This window comes from Centropristis striata, chromosome 19 (genome assembly GCF_030273125.1).
Source record: "Centropristis striata isolate RG_2023a ecotype Rhode Island chromosome 19, C.striata_1.0, whole genome shotgun sequence".
Taxonomy (NCBI): Eukaryota; Metazoa; Chordata; class Actinopteri; order Perciformes; family Serranidae; genus Centropristis; species Centropristis striata.
This window is the reverse complement of record NC_081535.1, coordinates 3,132,708-3,158,545: the sequence shown is the minus strand read 5'-3', so window position 1 is coordinate 3,158,545 and position 25,838 is coordinate 3,132,708. Positions and strand designations below refer to the sequence as shown.

At 40.5% G+C, this 25,838-nt stretch overlaps 1 protein-coding gene across 1 annotated transcript in view; it reads left to right on the top strand.

Annotated features, from left to right (window-relative positions):
* The window catches only part of LOC131992434 (A-kinase anchor protein 2), a 168,447-nt gene that overhangs the window by 133,740 nt on the left and 8,869 nt on the right, over nucleotides 1-25,838 (top strand). Inside the window, exons 10-15 of the mRNA XM_059358027.1 lie at nucleotides 16,068-16,280; nucleotides 18,034-18,390; nucleotides 21,404-21,502; nucleotides 21,624-21,725; nucleotides 21,870-23,313; nucleotides 23,969-24,144. Coding sequence (XP_059214010.1) covers nucleotides 16,068-16,280; nucleotides 18,034-18,390; nucleotides 21,404-21,502; nucleotides 21,624-21,725; nucleotides 21,870-23,313; nucleotides 23,969-24,144 — 2,391 coding nt within the window. The remainder of the gene's footprint in view (nucleotides 1-16,067; nucleotides 16,281-18,033; nucleotides 18,391-21,403; nucleotides 21,503-21,623; nucleotides 21,726-21,869; nucleotides 23,314-23,968; nucleotides 24,145-25,838) is intronic.

The following is a 25,838-nucleotide window of genomic DNA, read 5'->3' as shown; positions in this document are numbered from 1 at the left end:
TGTGTGTGTGTCTGTGTGTGTGTGTGTGTGTGTGTGTTCTTGTACTTCCTACATAGTGAGGACCAGAACACGTTTTTAACCAACAGAGTGAGGACATTTTTGCAAAGTGAGGACATTTCGGCCACTTTTTGGAGATTTCAGACTTTTTTTTAAGGGTTAAAGGTTACAATTAAGTTTAAGTTAGAGTTTGTGTAAGGATCCTCACAAAGACAGAAGAACAAGAATATGTCTGTGTGTACTTGTACTACCTACATAGTGAGGACCATTACACGTTTTAAACCAACTGAGTGAGGACATATTGAGAAGTGTAAGGTTCAGTTTCCAATTAGGTTTAAGTTAGGGTTCGTGTCAGGGTCCTCACAAAGGAAGAGGTACAAGAATATGTGTGTGTGTGTGTGTGTGTGTGTATGTATGAGGGCCTGTACAGAAGGGGTCTTTGTGGGTTAGGGCATCTGGAGAAACACACACACACACACACACACACACACACCCTCTTAGCCCATGACATCACAGCTTACCGAGCAGCCGGCAGGAATGTTAGTGAGAAAGGAGAGGCTTTGTGGAGGAGAGGAAAGAGATGGGAGGGGAGGAAAAGGAGGCGAGGAAGAGGAGGAAAAGGCTTGGCCAGGGAAAAGTCCGGCACTCCCACTATGTGGAACAGGACGGACTGAACACAGCTACAGAGAATAAAGCTTATTAAAAGAAGTCACATACCTGGATGATAGGAATTAATATTATAAAGGGAAGCTTGCTTTTAAATATCACACCATGGATTTACAGATATCTGTGAAAAAAGCTACTTGTCAGAGCAGCTGGTGAGTATCCAACCTATTTAACTTCTTTGGCTTGTTCGACAAGTTTATTTGGCTGTTTAAAAGAACCATATTTGGTAACTTGAGCTTCAGTGAATCACACAAGTTTCAAGCTTTCCTTTATTGTCATTCTATTAAAAAAGTATACAACTAAATTTACATATATAAGATGCTTTGAAAAAGACATTCAGACATTACGCATATGTAAAAAGTAGTCTAAAAAGATAATAAATAGTTTAAAGGTAAAAGATAAAGTGATGATGTATGCAGATGATGTGTTATTGTCTATTTATGGTTGCTGTGGGAAAGACACTATAATAAATATAATAATAATGACTCAATTGACCTCGATTTGCAATATAAAAATGAAACATTTTGCAAAAAGTCTTGTAATATCCTCCAATAACACTTCAGGGTTGGCATTTTCAATTTCCAGGAGTGTCCTATAAAGGGTTAAAGGTAGTTTAATAGAATGTTTATTAGTTTGGTTTGATGAGAATATGTTTTACAAACTAAATGACTACAGAGGACAAACATGAGGCTAAAAACTGGAATAGAAAAGAGGATTTATGACAACTGTAAGCTCCCTTTCAGCCCACCTGTCTCTTTATTGATACGGCGTGCCAAATCCCCACTGTATGTCACTTTAGAAACAATTAGTTTGTCATTAACGTGCCGCCCACCTGTCTTCTTCAACACCTCCTAACTGTGTTAAGCGGAGACTGACTGAAATCATGAATAAGTAGCAGGTAGCTCAGTTTGGCCTGGCTTCACTATCCAGAGCAGCATGCTAAAGCAGCAGCAGGCTCCAGTTACTACTCAGGATCATATTCAGCAGGAAACAGAGCCGGGAACGCTGGCTGCAGCGGGTTACACGGGAGGCTAGAGTGTGTGCATGTGTGTTGGAGGACGTGCATCACTGCAAAAAAAAGGTGTTTAGTCTAAAAACCAGATCAAACAGTAAATCTGAGGGAAATGATCTTGCTGTATGGACAGATAATTTACCTTGACAAGATTTATTAAATTAAGATTGTTAAATCTAGAAATAAGCATGTTGAACGCTTAAAATAAGAAATTAACTCTTAAAACAAGATAAATTAAAGCTGCAAGCAGTGATGAACAGGCCCGAGCAGAGTGACCTGATGATTATTTGGTTCTTTTTGTGTCGTTTTTTTTTTGTGTATTTTGTCTTTTTTTGTGATTTTACATCTTTTGATTCTTTTTTGGTCACTTTACGTCATTTTGTGTCTCTTTTTTTTCTTTTTTAGTGTTTTTTGTGTCTTTTTTGGTCTTTTAGTATATTTTTAGTGTCTTTCTTTGGTCTTTTTTTGTCTTTTTTGTCTTTTTATATCTTCTTTTGGTCACAAAATGACCAAAAAAGACAAAAAAAAGTACAAAAGAGATCAAATTAAAGCTGCCAGCAGCGATGTCAAGGTAAATTATCTGTCCATGCAGCAAGATCATTTCCCTCAGATTTACTGTTTTAAATGGTTTTTAAACACACCTTTTTTGCAGTGCATCACTCTCCATGTGTTCTGGCTGCAGTGTGTGTGTTCTCATAGGAGTCTATGACGTGGTGTCCGATGGAAAACGGGTTTGTTGAGACGTCAAGGTCGTGTGTTTACTTTCCTTAGTATTCGGGTGTATACATGTTCTGGTGAAACCCCCCCAAGTGTCTCAGGCATGCAGCCCAGTGTGTATGTTCTTAGTGTGTGTGTTCATGTGTGTGTGTGTGTGTGTGTGTGTTTGTGAGTTTTGTGCATCCCAGTCGGAGTGTAAGTATTTCCAGATGTGATGGGAATGCCGACAGAGAATGAGACAGTAATAGTTGGCTGACTCACAGAGACCTGTGATTGTATCACTATATTTATTTTATTATATTGGCTTTCCATTAAAATCATAATAATATTAACACTTCCAGTAACATGTTAAGGAATAATTTACTCCTAAAATGATCATTTGTTTATCAATGACTCACTCCGTGAAGTAGAAGTGGAAGAAAACTTCAAGAATAGTAAATGAGGTCCTCATTTACCAACAGTAAAGCTATATCAAACATCCATTTACACACTCTGACACGACTCGTGCAGTTAAATAATACGTTTTTTAGCAAAAATGCATGGAATGTGTTTGGGAAAGAGTGAGAGTATGCAACCCCCATTCAGGATTTTCAAGAATTCAAAGTAACACTGGGTGAGCAATTGATGTGAAGTATTCTTTTAATATTTTTGCAACCCTAGTCTTATCTTTAAGACCAAATCCAAGGAAAAAATAACATCATCCTAACTGTGATCTTAACGTTCTACCCGAAACCTATCCTCACTTAAAATCTGATCTGGGACTTAGGTGTAGTAATGTCTTTTTTTGTGATTTTACATCTTTTGTTTCTTTTTTGGTCACTTTACGTCTTTTTGTGTGTTTTTGTGTTGGGTTTTTTTTGTGCTTTTTTGTGTCTTTTTTGGTCTTTTAGTTTATTTTTGGTGTCTTTCTTTGGTCTTTTTTTTGTCTTTTTTTGCCTATTTTTTGTATTATTTTGGTCATTTCGTGTCTTTTTTTGTGGGGTTTTTTTTGGTCATTTTGTGTCTTTTTACATCTTCTTTTGGTCACAAAATGACCAAAAAAGACAAATGTACAAAAGAGATCAAATGAAAGCTGCCAGCAGTGATGAACTGGCCCGAGCAGAGTGACCTGATGATTATTTGTTTCTTACCAAGATAAAAAAAAAAACCTATCCTCACTTAAAAACAGAACTGGGACTTAGGTGTAGTAATGTCTTTACTTTGTCGGATTTTCCTAAACGTTCTTTCCTTTTTTGAAAAAAGACCAAAGACAAACACAGCTGACACATCATGGCAGCGAGGGTTCAGACTATTAACTCTATATTTCACAGTCATGTAACTGTTGCAGAGACATTTTAGTCCATTCACATCCTAATGGAAACCAAACCGCTGGTCCAAGAGTCATAAAACATTCTGATGTTTTTACATATTCAAACAAACCATGAAGCATTTTAGCTTTTTCATTACACTACATGGTTTCTTTCCGCACTTACACACACACACACACACACACACTCTGTGCAGGGTGTACAGTGTCCCTCATCACAAGTATTAGAGTCCGAGCCTTGAGGACGGCTAGCAATGTCTGGAATGTCAGTCCACCTCAATGGGAGTCAGAAAACACACACACACCTCTGATACACACACACTGACATGCACTGCTGCACAACCACAATCACACACACTCTCTCCTTTTATTGTGTGTGTGTTTGCAGCAGAATAGCATTGCATATGAGACATTCCTGTTCTATAGTTCTGTTTTCCTGAGGCAGTAACAGGATATCCTCCCCCTCTGAACTATCCTGCTGCTAACACACACTCCTGCACACACATTCTTACACACACACACACACACACACACACACATGCATGCAGTTCTGTATACACAATGGGTCAAATGTAACAAGACAGAAGACCTCATCTGTGTGAGTGTGAACATAGAGGGGACATGTGGTCCTCACATGGCTGCTAATATCATTAACGGGGTGAAAAATCATTTGACTTGTTGAAGAGTGTGAGAACAAGAAAGTTCAAGCTGGAGAGGAAAGAACAATAGAATACTTTAGTTTAAACAATCTCACATAAATGATTTGTGTCAGCTATAGTTTGGTTATACAAACGAGCTAACTGTGGCTACAACATTATGATTATTTGTCCAAATGAGAAAATCTATTGATGCTTTTAAGAGCAGAAAAAAGTGCTTATAAAGTTTGTCTCTGTCGTTTCTAAAGCACTGTTTACCATCGTAGTTCGACTCTTCTGTGTGGAATTTACATGTTTCAGTCTCGTGTTGTCTCCAGGTTCTCCGGCTTCCTCCCACAGACCAAAAACATGCAGCTTAGGTGTGGGCTGCACAATTATGGCCAAACACGATTATTCATCGTGTTCGGGAAACATCTGTATTTTTATTGCACTACTCTTAAACAAACAACAGGAACAGTTTTTAGTGTCTGGTGCTTCTGCTACAGAGCTAACTGTTAGCCTGTTAGCAATTTGCAGACTGGACGCTAAGGGGTTAACATCCCCTCCGGCTCTGCAGCTGGGAGAGACTGCTGCAGGGGGACTGTGCCGCTTCGACTCGTTCTTACTCTTCTTAACGAGCCTTGTCTTTTTGTCTTTTTTTAGTCATTTTCGTGTCTTTTTGGTCTTTTTGTGTCTCTTTAGGTAATTTTGTGTCTTTTTTTTGTCTTTTTGTGTCTTTTTTTGGTCATTTTGTGTCTTTTTTTTTGTCATTTTGTGTCTTTTTTTGGTCATTTTGTTTCTTTTTTTGGTGATGATTTCAAAGTTCTGGAAAAGTCCCATGTTGCATTGCGACACTCCCACATGTATTCTGATGCATTTCATTGGCCACGAGACCGAAAATAGGTGGCAAAAACTACAAAATGACGTATCCGCTTTCCCGGCTTTAATGGTAGAATAATGCAACAGCGCCCCCGGTTTAAATGGTATTAATGTGGTAATGCTTTCCCGCCTTAAATGGGTTAAAACAAGATAAATTATCTAAAACTTCTAAATCTGAGGTTTTTTTTTTATCTTGGACAGAACCAAATTATTTGCAGTGTATAAATAGGTTGGTTCCCTGTATAACTTCTGACACAGTGTAGCAAAATGGATGATGTTTTACATAACATCAAAAGGCTCTGATTGGAAATATGTGTGATATTCCTTTGGGTGTTTATTCTTATTCATATAGATCACACGCTTCATGAGACAGCATGTCTGAAGCATGTGACTGAGCCACATGGGTCAACAAATCACCCCCAGAGAATGTTTTCTTCTTTCTCTTAGTACAAACAGGAGACATGAGGAGAGGAGGGAGGAGGAGAGAGGAGTGAAGATGGCTGAGGAGGAGATTATTGCCTCAGTATAGACAAGAAAAGGCTTTCTGAAGAGAGGCAGGCTGTTATAATCAACCATGTGACTCCACTGACTGTTTTTTACTTCACTCTGACTGTCCCAGAGAGGAGAAACGAAGCAGGAGAGGAGGGAAAAGATGCAAAATGAGCAGCAAAGAGAAAGAGAGAGGGAGAGAATTTCAAAAGGAACAGACGAGGAAAACTATCCAGATTTTACTTTCTTCATGTTGATAATAAGTGTGACTGAAATGTGCCACAGTCAGTGCCGGCTCTAGGCATAGGCGACATAGGCGGTCTAGAGCGTCATCTGCTCGAGGGAGGAAAAAAAACAATAATCATTTTCGATGCCCATTGTCGCCCTCCCTTCGTGTTCTGTCTTGAAAATGATAAATATTACCGAAATAAAGAAACAGATAAACATTTTGTCACTTGTGGTACTGAGTCACGTGACGTGTGGTCATTGCCTTGCCCCCCTTTAGACGGTCAGATCGCTGTCACAGAGGTCACGTCAAGTGACAGACACGTTATGTTTTGATATCTTATATAATAGATAAAGAAACAGATAAACATTTTGTCACTTGTGGTGCTGAGTCACGTGACGTGTGGTCATTGCCTTGCCTCCCTTTAGACGGTCAGATCGCTGTCACAGAGGTCAGGTCATGCCAACTGACAGACACGTTATGTTTTGATATATCTTATATAATAAATAAATAAAGAAACAGATAAACAATTACATTTTGTCACTTGTGGTGCTGAGTCACGTGACGTGTGGTCATTGCCTTGCCCCCCTTTAGACGGTCAGATCGCTGTCACAGAGGTCACGTCAAGTGGTCAGGTTATGTTTTGATAAATCTTGCAAGATGAAACGGCCGTCAAAGCTCTCCGGTGGACAGTGTCGAAAGAGAAGAAAAGAGGAGGAGGAGAAGAAGTCCCAATCTTTTTTTAAAAGCTGTTTTGTTTGAAGACGTTTCATTTGTATCAGCTTGCTAGCTAGGTTGAAATAAAGCAACACTAGCTTAACACAGTTAAGCATATTTTTCGCGTGGTTTGCACTTTCATCGTCTCTCTTGTCTCTAACTTTGTAAGCGTCTCCAGCTGTGCTTCTTTGTGAATTTACTTGTAACTTAATAATTCTATAGACAGACAGTTGTATTATATAGCCTGGTTGGCACCACAAACAAAAACAGGAGTTCCACCCTCCGTGAAACAGCAAATGGGCTAGAGCCGGCCCTGGATACAGATATCTGTCAAAGCGCCTTGTGTAGCCCTTGAATATCATTAAATGTCTTCAAGTGTAAGAGAGTACAAAGCAAATAGTTCCTCCTCGTTATGCCTGTGTGTGCTTTAAGTGAACAGTGAGCCAATTCAGTGAAGTGGTGCTCATTAAATCCTCACACACACTCTCACATGTTACAGAGACGGGGGTCAACAACCCCTCATGGAGTAAACACATCCTGGGGACAGAGGTGTGCTTGGTACGAGGCAGTAAAACAGGAAGCTAATAGAGTATTTGTTAGTGTCCTCTGTAGAGACAGACAGGTCAGTAGAGACAGACAGGTCAGTAATAGATGGAGCTAGTGGCTGACGATGGAGGTGGAATGTGTCGGATGGACGCTTCACAATAGCAGAAGGTCACAGGTTTGATCCCCACGGGTCAACGTGTCTACCAACATGTCCTGTAACCAGACGGTTAACCCCGTTCAGACATTTCTTCCCTGGATAGAACACACTGTCAGTTAAATGTCTACCACAATTGATGAGCAAATATGGCAGTAAATTATTGGTTATCCATCCATCTATCCATTTTCCTCCGCTTATCAGGGGCCAGGTTGCGGGGGCAGCAGGCTAAGCAGGACATTCTAGACGTTTGTATTATAACTAGGGCTGCACAATTAATCAAATTTTAATTGTGATCACAATTTTGCCTGCAACGATTAAACTAACCTGATCGTCGGCGATATTTCCATTTTAAAATGAAGAGTTTACTTCTCAAAAGGTAGGGGAAAAAAAAAAAACGTTGTGATTAATGCAACATTACATAATTATATGAAGTAACTGTTGGGAGACAAGTGAGAAACAAAAAAAATCTGGTGATCTATTTTTAAGTCTGATTTAAAATGCTTTATCTACTGTGTTAATGACTAAAGAACAGATGAAAAAAGGGTTTTGCCAGAATAATTGTTCTTATGTCTCTTTTTTTTTTAGATCTGTGAAAATAGGGATTTGGCAGTTGAATTTTCTTTTGTCAGATTCATTTCAATTTCAACTTTTCTCATTTTAGAGTCAATAAACTCTGCTTTCAGTCCTGATTAGAACATAGGAGATATAGTGTAACATGTCAGCATCTTGTGGCCAAAATGGGTACTACAACAACAAACACACAAGAAAAAAAGTTCCCTGCTGAAACCTTTTCTTCTTCTTCTTCTTTTTCTTCTTCTTCTTCTTCACTTTTTTTTTACACCTGTTTTGCAGATTTAAATTTGAGGAACTTGGAAAGATTTTCCAGGCAAAACAAAAAAAAAATTCTCTTTTGTTATTTGGTGACAAACTAGAGAAAAAACAATTTAAAACAAACTTAGAAAAGTTGATCACACGAAATCTTTTCTAGCTTCCATAGTCCATCCATCCATTCTCGTCTGCCTATCCGGGGCCGGGTCGCGGGGGCAGCAGGCTAAGCAAGGTTAAATGTTATAATTACATCGCTGCCTAAAAGTGTTTCAATGCTTATGAGCTGAAGTGTGTTTTTTCATAATTGATGCATTGTATTATAGTGAGTTTAATTTAATTTGAAAGGACATTTTATTACATTTTGACAACTTAATTCATCACCTGGCAGTTACACAAGCAGTTTTGACAGAGTGTGTGACCAACTCAGCAGGGAAATGTAGCTTTTGCAAGATCTATTCCTTCCTCTGATGAGAGCTGGTGATGATGTGGCCTTGAGCCAGGTGCTTATCGTCCAGAAAGCGAGTGGTGAGGCTCTGAGAACAGCTGAGGTCAGGAGGTTCACAGAGAATGTGTGTATCAAAGCAAATGTGAAGCTGTCGAAATGGAAACATCTTTAAAGCTGCAGAAACCTTTTAAAGTATCTGACAACTCCCTGTTCAGAGCTACACTTCAGACACACTTTATGCAGAAAATCTATCATGTTCAAGTTTCAGATTCTGTCTAAAAAAAACAGATAAAACAGTAAATCTGAGGGAAATGATCTTGCTGCATGGACAGATAATTTACCTTGACAAGATTTATTAAATTAAGATTATTAAATCTAGAAATAAGCATGTTGAACAGTTATAGTAAGAAATTAACTCTTAAAACAAGATAAATTAAAAAGAAAAAAATGTACAATAGAGACATAAAATCAGCAAATAATGACCAAAACAACCCACAAAATTAGCAAAAAAAGATGTAAAAATGATCCACAAAATATCCATAAAAAGACACAAAATGACCCAAAAAAGTAACAAATTACAGAATAACACTTTTTGATTTAACGGCTATATTTGTCTTTTTTTTGTGGTGATTTTGTGTCTTTTTTGGTGATTTAATTTTTTTGTCTTTTGTGTCATTTTTGGTGATTTACATCTTTTTTTGGTATTTTTTTTGTCTTTTGTGTAATTTTTTGTGTCTTTTTTGGTGATTTACATCTTTTTTTGGTTTTTTTTTGTGTCATTTTTGGTGATATTGTGTCTTTCTGTGTATTTTTGTTTTGTTTTTTTGTTGTGATTTCACACCTTTTTGTGAAATAAGCATGTTGAACGCTTAAAATAAGAAATTAACTCTTAAAACTAAATCTAACACACAGGTTTCTTTTATCTTGGTAAGAACCAAATAATCATCAGGTCACTCTGCTCGGGCCAGTTCATCACTGCTGGCAGCTTTAATTTATCTTGTTTTAAGAGTTAATTTATTATTTTAAGTGTTCAACATGCTTATTTCTAGATTTAATAATCTTAATTTAATAAATCTTGTCAAGGTAAATTATCTGTCCATGCAGCAAGATCATTTCCCTCAGATTTACTGTTTTTATCTGTTTTTTTTAGACACACCTTTTTTACAGTGCAGATGCTACAGTAACAAGATAAAACTGTTGTAATGGACACAAACGGTGAAGTAAATATAGTTTTCTGTCCCATCTGCCAGTTTGGCTGAAACGGAGGCAGAAAGAGTTGCCGTGTTTGATTTATCTGCCAAGTATTCATCAAACTGACTCATTCAGCGAGCTGTGAAGCTCTTTGAACAAAGATACAATAGTTTTCAGTTCTGTGGCAGATTGTTATGTTTCTGATCTGTCATAAACAGCCCAGTGGGAGCTGGAGCCCCCTGGTGGTGGGAACCACTCACTACACTCTGCTGCAATGCAGACAGACAGATAACAGGCTGATAAACTCTGTCTGTGAAGATTATAAGGACATACTTTACTAAACTACATATATTTCACTTTTATATGCATGAACAATATAGCCATAATGAGGCACAATTTATTTTTTTGTGTTAAAATAATATTTTTAAACATATTTTCGATTCACAAATGAATTACTGTAATGCGTCCAGATAAAAATGTCATGGTTTCCCCCACACTTATATACAATAAATATTTAATGAACTTTATAAAAATAAATATACATTTGTTTAAAAATGTATAATTTAACAGAATATAATCAAACATAATGGTTTTTAACAATGTATAAAGAACAAAATCTGAATGAAAATTCATGAAAAAATGGTTTAACTGTTATAATAATATTATTATAATTATATAATTGTTAGCATTAAAATATATGTATATTCTAATTTTTTTAATAATATTTATTATTTATTATTTATTGGAAATGAGCATTGATAAGCATCAGTACAAGACATAAGTTATTCCACAACTGTTTTCCCACATTTTTGTTTTTTAAAGGGTACATTAGAACAAAGAACCACAAAAAAGACATATAATAAATACAATACAATAAAAAACATAGTATTATAATCAAGCGCAGAGAAACAGAAACATTCCCCCACACTTATATACAATAAATAGTTAATAAACTTTATAAAAATAAATATACATTAGTTTAAAAATGTATAATTTAACAGAATATAATCAAACATAATGGTTTTAACAATGTATAAAGAACAAAATCTGAATTAAAATTGATGAGAAAAAATGGCTAAATGTTACAGTAATGATAGAATTGTTTGCATTAAAATATGTGTATGTTTTAATTTTTTCAATAATATTTTTTTATTGGAAATGAGCATTGATAAGCATCAGTACAAGACATAAGTTATTCCACAGCTGTTTTTCCACATTTTTGTTTTTTATAGGGTACATTAGAACAAAGAACCACAAAAAAGACATATAATAAATACAATACAATAAAACACATAGTATTATAATAATATAAAGGGAGGCAAAAGAGCAGGGAAACAGAAACATTCCCCCACACTTATATACAATAAATATTTAATAAACTTTATAAAACAAAATATACATTTGTTTATAAATGTATAATTTAACAGAATATAATCAAACATAATGGTTTTAACAATGTATAAAGAACAAAATCTGAATGAAAATTGATGAGAAAAAATGGTTAAATGTTACAGTAATGATAGAATCGTTTCAATTAAAATATGTGTATATTTTTTTTTTAAATGTATAATATTTTTTATTGGGAATTAGCATTCATAAGCATCAGTACAAGACATAAGTTATTCCACAGCTGTTTTCCCCACATTTTTGTTTTTTAAAGGGTACATTAGAACAAAGAACCACAAAAAAGAGACAACCCCCAAAACAAACAGAGAAATAAATACAATACAATAAAAAACATAGTATTATAATCATATAAGGGGAGGCAAAAGAGCAGAGAAACAGAAATATTCCTTTCGTTTTTTTTTATTTCTATTTAAAATGTGTTAAATGATTTTCTTTGCTCACAGTGTCTCTAAAAATGTCTAAAAATACCTTTCATTTTTAAAAATAGATTATAAATTAATATTAAACAGTGACTTTAGATCGTATATGTTATAAAGGGTCAAAAGATCTGATGATTCGGAGACGAGAGGACGCTGGCGCGCTTGGCTGCCGCTTCTCGCTCTAAAAACTCTAAAAACTTTTTACGTTCTTTACATTCTCGGCTAAATCTACCTGGATTTTTCTCAAAGCAACATCGACGGTGGTGCTAGGCTACTGTTTCAGAGCCCCTCTCAGTGTTCTGTGCAGTGTGTTAGCCTGGACACTCACCGCACGGTGTCGAAGGATCCATCCCCGCAACCTGGTCGAAGGTAAACCCGGACGGATCTCCACCTGTACCGGTGCGGCTGCTTCGGCCCGCTGCCTTCTTCCCAAACCAACCCTGCTCCCATTCAGTGGACGGCTTCCATCGCCGCTAAGTTGAGGGTAGAGATCCGGGCAGGTTTCCACCTGTCTCGGTGCGGTCTAGCCCCTTGCTGGCTGGGACCGCTACCCTCCGACTCGAGCCGGCTAACTAGCCAGTGGTGGCGGCTCCCTGAGCTAGCTGCACGGCTACGTTGGCTTTCTCCGGCCTCCAACCCTGATGGGCCCAAGCGGGCTGGTCTCTCCATCCACCACGCTGTGGTTGTTGATCCTGTTCCACCTTCTGCCTCTTCACCGGTCACCATCCATCTCCAGCGTTTGCCTCTTCACAGCCTCGGACATGGCACTTCGCTACTCATCCTTGCAGCTCCGTCAGCTCATTCCCCAAATTCCTCCTTCAACCGAACTCATCACCACTTTAAAAAACTCTCGACTTCTCCTCCGTCCCCGCTACATTCATCGAGGGTCCCGCCGCAAGTTTATTTACAGTTCCACCGCAGAAAACTTCATCCCAGCGCTCTGGTCTGACCGCAGCTCACCCACCGGCTCCCGCACCTGCTCTCCGCGTCATCACAACAGCTCACGTCATCAGAATGCGTCCAGAGTGAACACCTTCAGCCTCCGTCAAATTCCTACTTCCGTCCCATCAATTTCAAAACAAAAGCACCTAAAAATCGCCCTCTTCAACACAAGATCACTCAACAATAAAAGTCTTATTCTCAATGAATTCATCATCGACCAACAAATTGACCTTCTGTGCCTCAATGAAACATGGCAAAAACCCCTGGATTATTTCTCACTAAATCAAACCACCCCCACTGGATATTCCTACCTGGACAACCCACGTCCTGAGGGCAGAGGAGGGGGCATCGCTGCCATCTACAAACAAGACCTCCAACCTCGCCCTCTCTCCATCCCTGCTGCTCCATCATTTGAACACCTGGCTTTTAAACTACCCGGCCCTAAACCTCTCATCATTGCAATCATCTACCGTCCACCCAAACCCAACCCATCATTTCTATCAGAACTCTCTGAATTCATCACCGCACTCTCCTCAATCTCACCATCTGTTTTACTCCTCGGCGACTTCAACCTCCATATTGACTCCCCGGACTGCAAAAACGCCATGGACTTTCTGGACCTAATCAACTGCCTCAGCTTCACACAACACATCAACTTTCCCACCCACAACCGTGGCCACATCTTAGACCTGGTTTGCTCCACCGGCCTCCACATCCACAATATCTCCAGCACCGACCTCTCCATATCTGACCACCTGGCCATCACACTCGTCGCTGACACTCCCGCCCTCCAACCCAAACAGGACCGCAAAATCACTTTTCGCAACCTTAAATCCATCTGCCCAGTCTCTCTCTCCACCTGCATAGCAAACACACTTTCCAGTCTCACCTTCCCTGCAAATCCAACCCCCATGGACCTCGTCAACATCTACAACAACACACTGTCTTCATGCCTAAACAATCTGGCCCCCCTGAAAACCAAAACTGTCACCTTTACTCACTCGGCTCCCTGGTTCACCCCGGAACTTCACAAACTCAAAAAACAACTGCGACAATTGGAACGACTTCACAGGAAAACCGGTCTCACAGTACATGCCCTCACATACAAAGAGCACACAAACCTCTACAAATCAGCACTAAACAAAGCCCGTTCTGTCTACTACTCTGGCATCATTCACTCTGGATCCTCCAACCCACGCACTCTGTTTTCCACCATAAATAAACTCCTCAAGCCCCACGACAACACTTCATCCTCATTCACCCCGGAGAAATGCAACAACCTCATTTCATTTTTCAACTCCAAAATAGAGAACATCCACAACCAGCTTGCAACCTCCTCTGCCTCCACCCCGGTCCCTGAACCCACACCCCCTTCATCCTCAGACCACCGGCTCTCTACCTTCTCACCAATAACCACAGCAGACCTCTCTAAAATACTCTCCACCATGAAATCATCCACCTCCCCCCTGGACCCCATGCCCTCTGAACTCGTCAAAGCCTGTTTCACCTCTGTCGCCCCACTAATCACTGACATCATCAACTCCTCTCTTACCTCTGGCACTGTCCCCCCACCTCTCAAGCTTGCTGCTATCACGCCTCTCCTTAAAAAACCTGGTCTTGACTCCGACGACCCCAGCAATTTCAGACCCATCTCCAACCTCACATTCATCTCAAAACTACTGGAAAGAGCCATCGCAATTCAACTCAAGACCTACCTCCTCTCCAATAACCTATATGAAACATTCCAATCTGGCTTTCGAACCCACCACAGCACTGAAACAGCTCTAATCAAAGTCACAAACGACCTCCTACTCTCATCTGATTCCGGCTCTCTCACCATTCTTCTCCTCCTGGACCTCAGTGCTGCCTTCGATACCGTCAACCACTCCATCCTCCTCAGCCGCCTGACATCCATAGGCATCACCGACTCCGCCCTCTCCTGGTTCAACTCATACCTGTCTGAAAGATTTCACTACATCGCAATAAACAATCACACATCCCACACCACCCCTGTCTCACACGGAGTCCCCCAAGGCTCAGTGCTTGGCCCCATCCTCTTCATCCTCTACATGCTCCCACTTGGTCACATCATCCGCCGCCATGGACTTCACTTTCACTGCTATGCCGACGACACTCAACTCTACATCACCACCAAAACCATCACTCCAACTGTTCTCTCCACCCTCACCAACTGCCTCACCGACATAAAAACCTGGATGGACCACAACTTCCTCAAACTCAACAGCAGTAAAACTGAAATTATAATCTTCGGCCCAAAATCCACCCTCCCCACCTCCGAGAACTTCACACTCTGTATCGATGGTCACTCTGTCACTCCCTCCCCCCTGGTCAGAAACCTTGGCATCTACATGGACCCCGCACTCTCCTTCAAGTCACACATAAACAACGTCACCAAAATATCCTTCTTCCACCTCCGTAACATAGCACGCCTTCGATCCACTCTCTCCTTCTCAGCCGCTGAAACACTAACTCATGCCTTCATCACCTCCAGACTCGACTACTGCAATAGCATCCTGTATGGCCTCCCCTCCACTGTCCTTCAAAAACTGCAATATGTACAAAACTCCGCTGCCCGACTGCTCACCCACACCCCCTCCAGAGAACACATCACGCCCATCCTCCGTCAACTTCACTGGCTTCCCGTAAAACAACGCATACACTTCAAGATCCTCCTCACCACCTACAAAGCCCTAAACAACCTTGCCCCTTCATACCTGACAGATCTCCTCCATCGCCCCATTCACCCCCACCGAACACGCTCCACTGACGCCAACACCCTCACCATCATCACCAGGACCAAATACCGCACCATAGGGGACAGAGCTTTTTCCATTGCCGCCCCTACCCTCTGGAACTCCATCCCCCTGGCCATCCGAAATTCCGACTCACTGCCGTCTTTCAAAAGTCAACTCAAAACCCACCTCTTCAACATCACTTACAACACCTGATAAATCATTTTCCACCCTCTGTCTCTTTCCTATCCACTGTATTGTTGTTTTTGAATATTTATGTATTGTATGTATTGTACATTTGTTCACTCTGTGTTTTTTGTAAAGCGTCTTTGTGTATTTTGAAAAGCGCTATATAAAACCGATGCATCATCATCATCATCAAAAAATCAAACAAAAATATGTATTCAATGCTCTTTTTTTGCTCACAGCATCTCTAAAAATGTCAGAAAATACATTAAAAAAATTTAAATATATTATAAATTCTTATTTAATAGTGACTTTAGAGTGTATATGTTATAAAGGCACAAAAAATATGTATTTAATGCTCTTTTTTTGCTCTGAGCTGAGAATCAGCCAGATGTTTGTGTGTGTATGAGGTGTGGTTGTGTTTTTTAGAGATAAGGAACTCTCTGTTTACATTCCTACTGTTATTTTATTAAAGTATTCAGTAGACAGTGTTCAGGCTCTTACAGTCTGAGTGAACCTCTCCTCTGCTTTCTGTTTGTTTGTTGACAGAAGTCGTGGCGAGCAGCCGATGATGTCAGTGAGTCGTCTCGGGGAGAGCGAGCCCTGAAGAGCGTCAGTTTCCAGGAGTCGGTCAGCGTTATCACGGAGCGGCCCGTAACCATGGAGCTGGAGAGCCAGCAGATCCAACATGGCCGCCTCAGCAGCTCTCTCAACAATACAGCTGGTGTCAAAGTAGAAACTCCTGACAGCGACGTGGTGCAGGTTCGCCCCAAATGTTCAGTTTCTTGTTTTATTCATATATTTTTGCACAAAAGAAAGATTGAACTGTGCCATTCTGTCAAAATTAAATCAACTGTCTATTCTGTCCTACAAAGTCTAACTGCAGTAGCTACATTTTTGTTCAAAATTGAGTTTTAACTAAAAATGAACTCCTTGATGTCTGTTTTATCTTGTGACAAAGTTTTAGATTTCAATTCTGCTTTATTTCAGAGAAATAATGATATAAAATCCACAAAATCCAACTGAAAACCAAAGCAGTAATTGCACTTACCACAGTCTGCTTTGGATATATATACTAATTTAAACATAAAAATAATATAAATTATTAGTTTATTTGAAAGGGAAATTATTATCTAGATAGTGATGAAGTAAAAAAGTGAGGTAAATATATATTAAGTCTAAAATATAACATTACTTTATAATATTAAGTCTAAAATACACAGATCTTTGAATAGAGTTGTTTAACACTTTTAAATACATTTATAACAAAATAAATCTGAAAATGTTTATTCACTGAAAACTAAATATAAAAGCTGAAAGAAGACAACAACATTATAGTTACTGCTCTCTGTTTATCATCACTATTAGAACCTTTTACAGCAAAACCAGAGGGCAGTGACTACGTTTTTGGGGTCAAAGGTCAAATAAATCATGATGATTTTTGAGCATAAAAATGACATCATCAACACATGTAGAAATAAGTGTCATATCACTTATCTACATGTAACCAATTTGGCTGGCCAGTTAAAAAATGTTTTAAAAAAAACTTTAAAGCAGTTTTTCTCAGTTTTACCTTCCATAGTTACTGCAGTTAGACTTTGTAGGGCAGTATAATTGTTGAGAATACTGTAACAGATAATTTTAAGATGGTATTTAAATGTGTTTATTACTGTAAAAACGTGCAAAACTTTCTTATAACTTACTTATAATAGCACACTTACTCTACTTGACAGTAAGAGCATGTCAGCCTCTTGTGGCTAAAATGGGAACAACAGCAAAAAAAATGATCCTAACAAAAATGTAAAAAAATCCTCTGCCAAACTTCTTTATTTCCACCTGTTACAAAAGATTTTTATCAAAGGAACTCAACTCTTTTTTTTTCAACTCTTTTGTTGTGATTAATTAATTTGATCTATTAACACATTCTTCCAGTGTGTGATGTTCAGTTTATTTCTTGTTTTTCAGTTTAGGAGGATTGTTTTTTGTGGAATTATCTTTAAAAAAAGCACCAGGCAAAACTTTTTACACCTGTTTTGCAAATTTAAATTTAAAGAAACTTGGAAATTTAAAGATTTTTCCTCCTCCCGGTCTAAAGTCATATCTGTTATCCTTTATGTTTTTATCTGTGCTGTGTTTTGCTGTTTTTTTTTGCTTTTATTCATTTGCTTTGTAATTATTTATTTTTGCTTTTGTCATTTCTGTGTAATATGTTCCCTGTAAATTCGCATGTCTTTCATTTTTTTTTTTAATTATTTTAACTATTTTATTCAATTTGACCTCTTATGACATGACATTTTAGATATTTTAATATGTGATTGTTATGATTATGTGAAGCACATTGGGCTACCGTTCTGTGTATGAAATAGGCTTTATCAATAAACATGACGTGACTTGATTAAAGTCATAAAGTCAGAAGATAAATCAATTTCTGATTGATTGAAAAACATGCAAAATGTCCTTATAATTGCAGACTTTCTGCACATACCATCAGTCTGATTCTCTGCTGTGTTTTCAGGAGATCCGTTACCTGGACCAGGTTTTGGATGCGGCCTCAGAAACCCCCTCCAACGGGACGTCTTCTCCCTCAGAACACATGAAGTCCATCAGCATCGACGGGACCTCTCCGTCCGTCTGCGTGTCGGCCCCGCCCCCTGTCACCCAGCAGCCTGTGGTGGTGGAGGGGCCCAGACAGACCACCTTCCTCCACCAGGAGGACTCCTCCGCCGTGAGGACCAACGGACACGTGGAGGAGACCAGCAGCAGGGCCAAGTTTGAGCTGAGAGCGTTTCAGGAGGAGAGACGACCCGCCAAGCTGTTCACCCCCGGAGAGGAGCAGCAGGTCAGGGTGACCAAGAGGAGGCCCTCCGGGGAGGTAAACACCTCACAGTATTGTTATTATTATTTTTATTATTATTATTGTGAGTCTTCCTTCCAAATGAGCATCATCAGGGTCATTCTGGAAAATGATTGACCAATTTTCCAGTCATGGAAAACATATGGAACATATGGAAAATCTAAAAAAAAAGGTCAAATGTCCTGGAAATGATTAAGTTTTCCTAAAACAAGATCAATTATCTAACACTTCTAAATCTAAAGTTTTTTTTATCTTGGTAAGAAACTAATAATCATCAGGTCACTCTGCTCGGGCCAGTTCATCACTGCTGGCAGCTTTAATTCATCTGGTTTTAAGAGTTAATTTCTTATTTTAGTTTTTCTGACAATTTTTTTTGTTTTTCAGAGCATTTTTTATTCTGTTTTTCTGACTTTTTTCTGTTTTTCTGACTATTTTTCTGTTTTTCAGAGGTTTTTTTCTGTTTTTCTGACTTTTTTCTGTTTTTCTGACTATTTTTCTGTTTTTCAGAGGTTTTTTTCTGTTTTTCTGACTTTTATTCTGTTTTTCTGACTATTTTTTTCTGTTTTTCTGTCTATTTTTTTCTGCTTTTCTGTCTCATTTTTTCTGTTTATCTGACTATTTTTTTGTTTTTTATTAAATCTAGAAATAAGCACGTTGAACGCTTAAAATAAGAAATTAACTCTTAAAACAAGATAAATTATCGAACACTTCTAAATCTAAAGTTTTTTTTATCTTGGTAAGAAACAAATAATCATCAGGTTCATCACTGCTGGCAGCTTTAATTTATCTTGTTTTAAGAGTTAATTTCTTATTTTAAGTGTTCAACATGCTTATTTCTAGATTTAATCATCTTAATTTAATAAATCTTGTCAAGGTAAATTATCTGTCCATGCAGCAAGATCATTTCCCTCAGATTTACTGTTTGATCTGGTTTTTAGACTTAACACCTTTTTCTGCAGTGTGATTTTGTAACTTTTAAACAAATCAAATGCAATTCAAATGGCTCAGACACATCAAATATCTGAGTAATAAACATAGAAACAATCTCGGTAAATGCAAGTTACAACTATGCAAAAGAACACTTCCAAAGAATGAGCAGGACAGGGGAATGTGTTAGTGTATGACATAATTTATATCTCTAGCGGCTGAAAATGTCCTGGAAAATAATTTAAGGTTAGGAGTGGGAACCCTGATGATGTAAACAAGCATTATTAAAGGTTTATTTGGATTAGTCTCTCATGTCAGGCAGGGATTAATAAAATTTGTCAACAAGTCTCAACCGTTTGCTTTGAGATAAAGTTAAATGGCAGCTAAATTATGACAAGGTAAGCTTAAAAATGAAATGTTAAGCCTCAAATGGATTATTTCTTCTTCTTCTCGGTCCTTGTTCTAAAGTGAGTCCTCCTTTTTATTGTAACAATTTTGAAACGGTCTCTTGAAGATAACAGCTGAATTTTTTTGCATATTTTTTCTTGGTAATGAAAACGATCAGATCATTAAAACACAGAGCTGAAATACATGAAAATGAGTCTTGATGCAGAAAAAGATACAGTATCAAGTTATATGTTAGCACTTCCTTAATCCACTGTGTTACGTAAAACAGGATCAACTACTGAAATCAAGAAATGACGAGTAAAAGGAAGGAATTTTGAAATTGAAAGTGTTGTAAGTTAACCTAGAGTAACACAAGATGTGAGGTTAGTTCTGGTGAAAAGTGATGACTGGGGAAACTTTTAGACTCAACTACTGAAGAATAAAAACCAGAGAAAACAAGACTGTTTTTAGTTGAGTCACACTGTTTTTTAGGGCTGTAACACAGAGGTCAGAGGTCAGTTCAGTGAGAGTTTGGTGAAGCAGAAAAATAATATTTCTTACTATTTATTTTTTACAGATGTAAGTGCAAGTATCAAAGACGACAAGACAAATTTAGTAAATCATTTTATTACAAGATTACAATTACAAGCAGTTGATCATAAACAAAGCAGCATGGCTAATTATGCACAGTGTCTCCGCTGAACATAAACATGGTGCTTGTTGTAAACAAACAGAGATCGCTAAGTGAACACCTCCTGCAGCAGCAGCACATACACACTGTACTGCTACAGAGCTAACTGTTAGCCTGTTAGCACATACACACTGTACTGCTACAGAGCTAACTGTTAGCCTGTTAGCACATACACACTGTACTGCTACAGAGCTAACTGTTAACCTGTTAGCACATACACACTGTACTGCTACAGAGCTAACTGTTAACCTGTTAGCACATACACATTGTACTGCTACAGAGCTAACTGTTAGCCTGTTAGCACATACACACTGTACTGCTACAGAGCTAACTGTTAGCCTCTTAGCACATACACACTGTACTGCTACAGAGCTAACTTTTAACCTGTTAGCAATTTGCAGACTGGATGCTAAGGGGTTAACATCCCCTCCGGCTCTGCAGCTGGGAGAGACTGTGCCGCTTCTTAACGTTAAGAACGAGTCTCCAAAAGTCTCCAATAACACCAGAAAAAGTCGCTGGATTTGTCTCCAGTCGCTTTCTTGAAAAATAGTCGCTCAGGGGGTCTGAGAAGTTGCTAATTATAGCAACAAAGTCTCTAAGTTGGCAACACTGCTTCGTTGGCTTTTTGCAAATGGCGCGTGTTGTTGTGGCGTCGAGTACTACGTCACATCCTGCTTAGCGTTCTATCCAATCAGCAACCAGGATTTTTTCAGGGGAGAAAAACGGCCCTGCTCTTCTACAGGGACGAAAAAAGTCCTGACAAAAGTCCGCTCAGGACGGCTAATATTCCAATTAGGGGCGTTTCGGCGAGTGGTAATGGTCGGTAGTGGAAACAGCCCTCATGTTGTGTATTCTGTGTGCAATTACATGAACCGAACCGAGAAGACCCCCTACAATGCGCTAAATAAATATGCACACAACCTTTCAACTGTTTTTTGTCAGCTTCTATGCCATTAAAAGCTTCTGCTAATGGGAAATGATTGGGTTTTTATGCAATGAATATTCATCCTCTTTTCTTCCTCTCAGGTTCAGGAACTGGAGCGTGAGCGTCAGGAGCTGATCAAAGATCAGGCCGTGAAGAAAAACCCAGTGGGAGCCCAGCGCTGGTGGAACCCTCCTCAGGAGGTAACCTGTCATTTCATCTTTTATCTGAATTTAAACTCCATTAATCTTCTGGATTAATGGATTAATGGATTAATTCTTCTTCTAACTGACTGACTGGCTTTTTTTCATTCATTCATTCAAGGTTCCTTTGGAGCAACAGCTGGATGCAGAACAGCTGGAGTCTCTCAAAAAATACCAGGAGAGGAAACAGCAGAAACAGGGTCACACATACGCATATACACAGGTAACACACACACACACACACACACACACACACACAGTGATGCAGGAGAATCTACCAGTATAATATTTGAGGTTGATCCTTGTTGTTGTTTATCTTCTGTCTCACCTTTCTTTTTTTATTCTCTCCTCCCGTGTTTATTTGCAGCCCCAGGTGTCAGGCCCTCCCACCATGGTGACCTTTGACCCCGATCTAAACAGGAAGGACGACATCGTGGAGGAGCAGATCGACTTCTCGTCTGCCAGGAAGCAGTTCCTGCTGGGAGACGGGCCCAAGAGGGACGTGGCTCCTCAAATCTACTCGGCCAAACCCTTTTCCAAATCCACCACAACCAGCAGCAGCAGGATCAGTGACATCATCACAGACGCCGGGGAGAGTCACGTGACCTGGTCCGACGAAGGAATCGCGGCCGAATTCACCTGTGCACGAGCCGTAATGACAATCCTGCCTGACGAGGAGGAAGCGAAGAGCCATTTCCACCCCGAGGAGTCTGACTCGGGACTGGACGAGTTATCTGTGCGTTCTCAGGACACCACCGTGTTTAGCTTGGACAACGTGTCCGACAGCGGCGCTTCGCTACCGCCCACTCCACTTCCACTGACCCCGGTGTCGCCTCCGACCCCGCAGCCCACCACGCCAGTCAACGGGCAAACCGGGGGAAGTCCAACAGAAGACGAGCTGGAGTTCCACGCGGGGGTTCTCGTCCAGAACGCCATCCAAAACGCCCTCGCGGCTCAAGACGGAGACGAGTGGCAAACATCCGACTTGAATTCTTCGTCACAACTGAGCGCGCCCATGTCTCCATCTTCTACTTCGACAAGCAGCCCGGTGCCAGTTTCTTCCTCTCCCGTGTCTTCAGGTGGAGCTCCTAGTCTCCAGTCACCTGTGTCCTCCAGTCCTGCTCCATCCAACCTGTCAGAGCCAGACAGACATCCAGAAGTAAGAGTCGTTTTCGAGGAGAAACCTTCAGAATCGCAGCAGCAGCAGCAGCCATTTTCCAGTCCAGATCAGCGAACGCAGCTCCAGACGCCTTCTCCGCCTCCTTCTCAGCCCATCTCGCCGCCACAGAGGCCCAAAAACGGAGGCCCCAGGATTAAAATCCAGTCCTCTTATGCCAGAGCTCTCGCCTCCTCGACCCCGGCTGTGACTCCTGCCTCCGGCTGTGCAGCAACACCTCCAGTTCCCAGGCCGACCCCGGTCTACCGCCCCCCGTCTCCCCCGAGCCCGGAGAAACAAGAGTTCAGCTACTTCAGTAAATACTCCGAGGCGGCCGAGCTGCGCAGCACGGCGGCGGCGGCTCGGGGCCCGGAGGCGGAGTCGGCGGCCAGCGGCCCGTTTCGTCTCCGCTCCAAGAAGCAGCGGACTCTGTCCATGATCGAGGAGGAGATCCGAGCAGCGCAGCAGAGGGAGGAGGAGCTGAAGAAACAGAGGGAGGTGCAGCCCGTTGTCGTCGTCCGACCCAGCAACTTTTCCAGCAACAGTCTCGGCCCGCCGAGGTCGGGGATGCGGCAATCCAAGATCTCCCCGACAGATAAGATGAAGAGCAACAGCCTGCCAGCAAGACTCACACTGACTGCAAAGACAGCACCAGGTTAGTCACCACGGTAACGCTTCAACAGGGATTCTCATTGGTCCCTGGAGGAGACCTGGAACCAGGTTGTTGTTGTTGTTGTTGTTGTTGCAAAAACAAAAAGAAATTGTCAGGTTTTCTATTATTTATGTTTGTTTATATATTTTTTTATTTATTAATTTTACTTATTTTTTTCCCAGAATTATTATATTTAAATCTCAAAGAGAATCCACTACACACACAAATCGTGTATTTTAAGGTTTTTTTTTGTTTTTATCTCTAAACAATGTGTGATGTTTTCAAAGTAATTATGTTAAATAATCATGATCTCAATATTGACCAAAGTAATTGTGATTATATTTTTTTACCATAATTTAGCAGCCCAAGTACACTCCAAGTAGAATAAATAATTGCTTCAGCAACCCCCATGCTTGGAGCAATTATGTTGCCTGATTTAATCATTTTAAAGACATCCTTGTTGATCTTATGATTTCTGAATGAACATGTGCTTCTGTTGAGTGTTTATTATTATTATGGATATGTATTGTAATGTGTTGAATTGTATTTGTGCTGTAATCAGGGCGCCATTGTAAATGAGAGCTTGCTTTCAATTGGCCCTCCCTGAGTAAATAAAGGTGAAATGAATAACTCTGTGTGTTTTTTCTGTGATTGGCAGGAAAGATCGAGAAGGTCCGCCCTGCGCCGCCCGTCTCGCCGTCGCCCTCAGAAGGAGCTCTGTCCGACGCCGGCAGCGAGGACTCTGGAGGACGACCCAAAAACTTCATGCAGACGCTCATGGAAGACTATGAAACACACAAAGTGAAGAGGAGGGAGAAACTGGAGGACAACAGTGTGAGTATCTGAAGCTGGAGGAACTAGATTAGCGGAGGGAAAGGAAAACAAACAATGGGTTTATAGATCTACACAGATAAAACTTAAAACAGTTAGTCTAATCCTCTTGATGTTAGATAGTTCTAAAAAACACTCCAACATGCTTCTCTTTAACTGACGGTAGCTGAAATGTGATCGCAGCTCATCACACATCATGTTCCTGTTTGGCTCTTGTGGTTAACTGGCATTTGTCAATCAGTGCGTTTACATGCACAGTTTAATCGAGCTATGCTTAAAAATCGATATTGGCGTCTAATTGGACTTCTGTCCTTGTTCCAGTTTACATGCAACTGAGAAAATCTAATAGCTGACGGGAACGTGTCCTCCTCCTCAACACTGGGTGGAAATATGCGTTGTTTCGGGTTAATATGGCGCCTTTCTGTTGACTTCAGTTAGACACTTTGTGCTGTCGCTAATGACCCGGAGACCGGCTAATGTGACCTGCTAATATGACCGGCTAATGCGGCCGGCTAATGTGACCGGCTAATATGACCGGCTAATGCGACCGGCTAATACGACCTGCAAATTCGACCAGCTAATATGACCGGCTAGTGCAACCGGCTAATGTGCGACCGGCTAATGCGACTGGCTAATGTGCGACCGGCTAATGCGACTGGCTAATGCGACCGGCTAATACGACCGGCTACTACGACCGGCTAATGTGCGACCGGCTAATGCCACCTGCTAATGTGCGACTGGCTTATGCGACTGGCTAATGTGACCGGCTAATGTGCGACCGGCTAATGTGACCGGCTAATGTGCGACCGGCTAATGCGACTGGCTAATGTGCGACCGGCTAATGTGACTGGCTAATGCGACCGGCTAATACGACCAGCTACTACAACCGGCTAATGTGCGACCGGCTAATGCCACCTGCTAATGTGCGACTGGCTAATGCGCGACCGGCTAATGTGACCGGCTAATGTGCAACCGTCTAACGCAACCGTCTAATATGCGACCGGCTAATGTGCAACCAGCTAATGTGAGACCGTCTAATGTCCGACTGGCTTATGTGCGACCGGCTAATGCGACCGGCTAATGTGCGACCGGCTAATGTGAGACCGTCTAATGTCCGACTGGCTTATGTGCGACCGGATAATGTGAGATGGTCTAATGCGACCGTCTTATATGACCGTCTGAAGCGACCGGCTAATGTGCGACTGTTTAATGTGACCGTCTAATATGAGACCGTCTAATCCTAATCGGAGTTGGAGAACTCCGACATCAGTCGGACTAACACGTTTACATGCACTTCAGTTGTCCAGTTATAGTCAGATTAAGGCAATCATTTGTTTTTTTCAAGTGTCATGTAAACGTCCTGAATGTCAACGTGGTTGAACACTTCATGCCCTGTTGGCATGAGCCAACACTGTGTAACACCAAAGGGGAATTTCCAGCTTGAAGCAGGAACTGAAACAGAAAGTAAATCACACCGCTGGGGGGTTTCTGTCCTGACTCCATGTCTCTCTTCTTGTGTCTGAGAACATGTTTTGATGCCAGCCTACGTCTAGCAGTGCGTCATAATCCAGAGTTACATTTTGGCAGACTGAACCGTCAAAATAAAAGTCCACAAAGAATCATTGGCACACATGGTGGAAATATTACATAACCAGAAAATGTCACAGACAACACTTTCACTTCTCCACTTGTTTTCT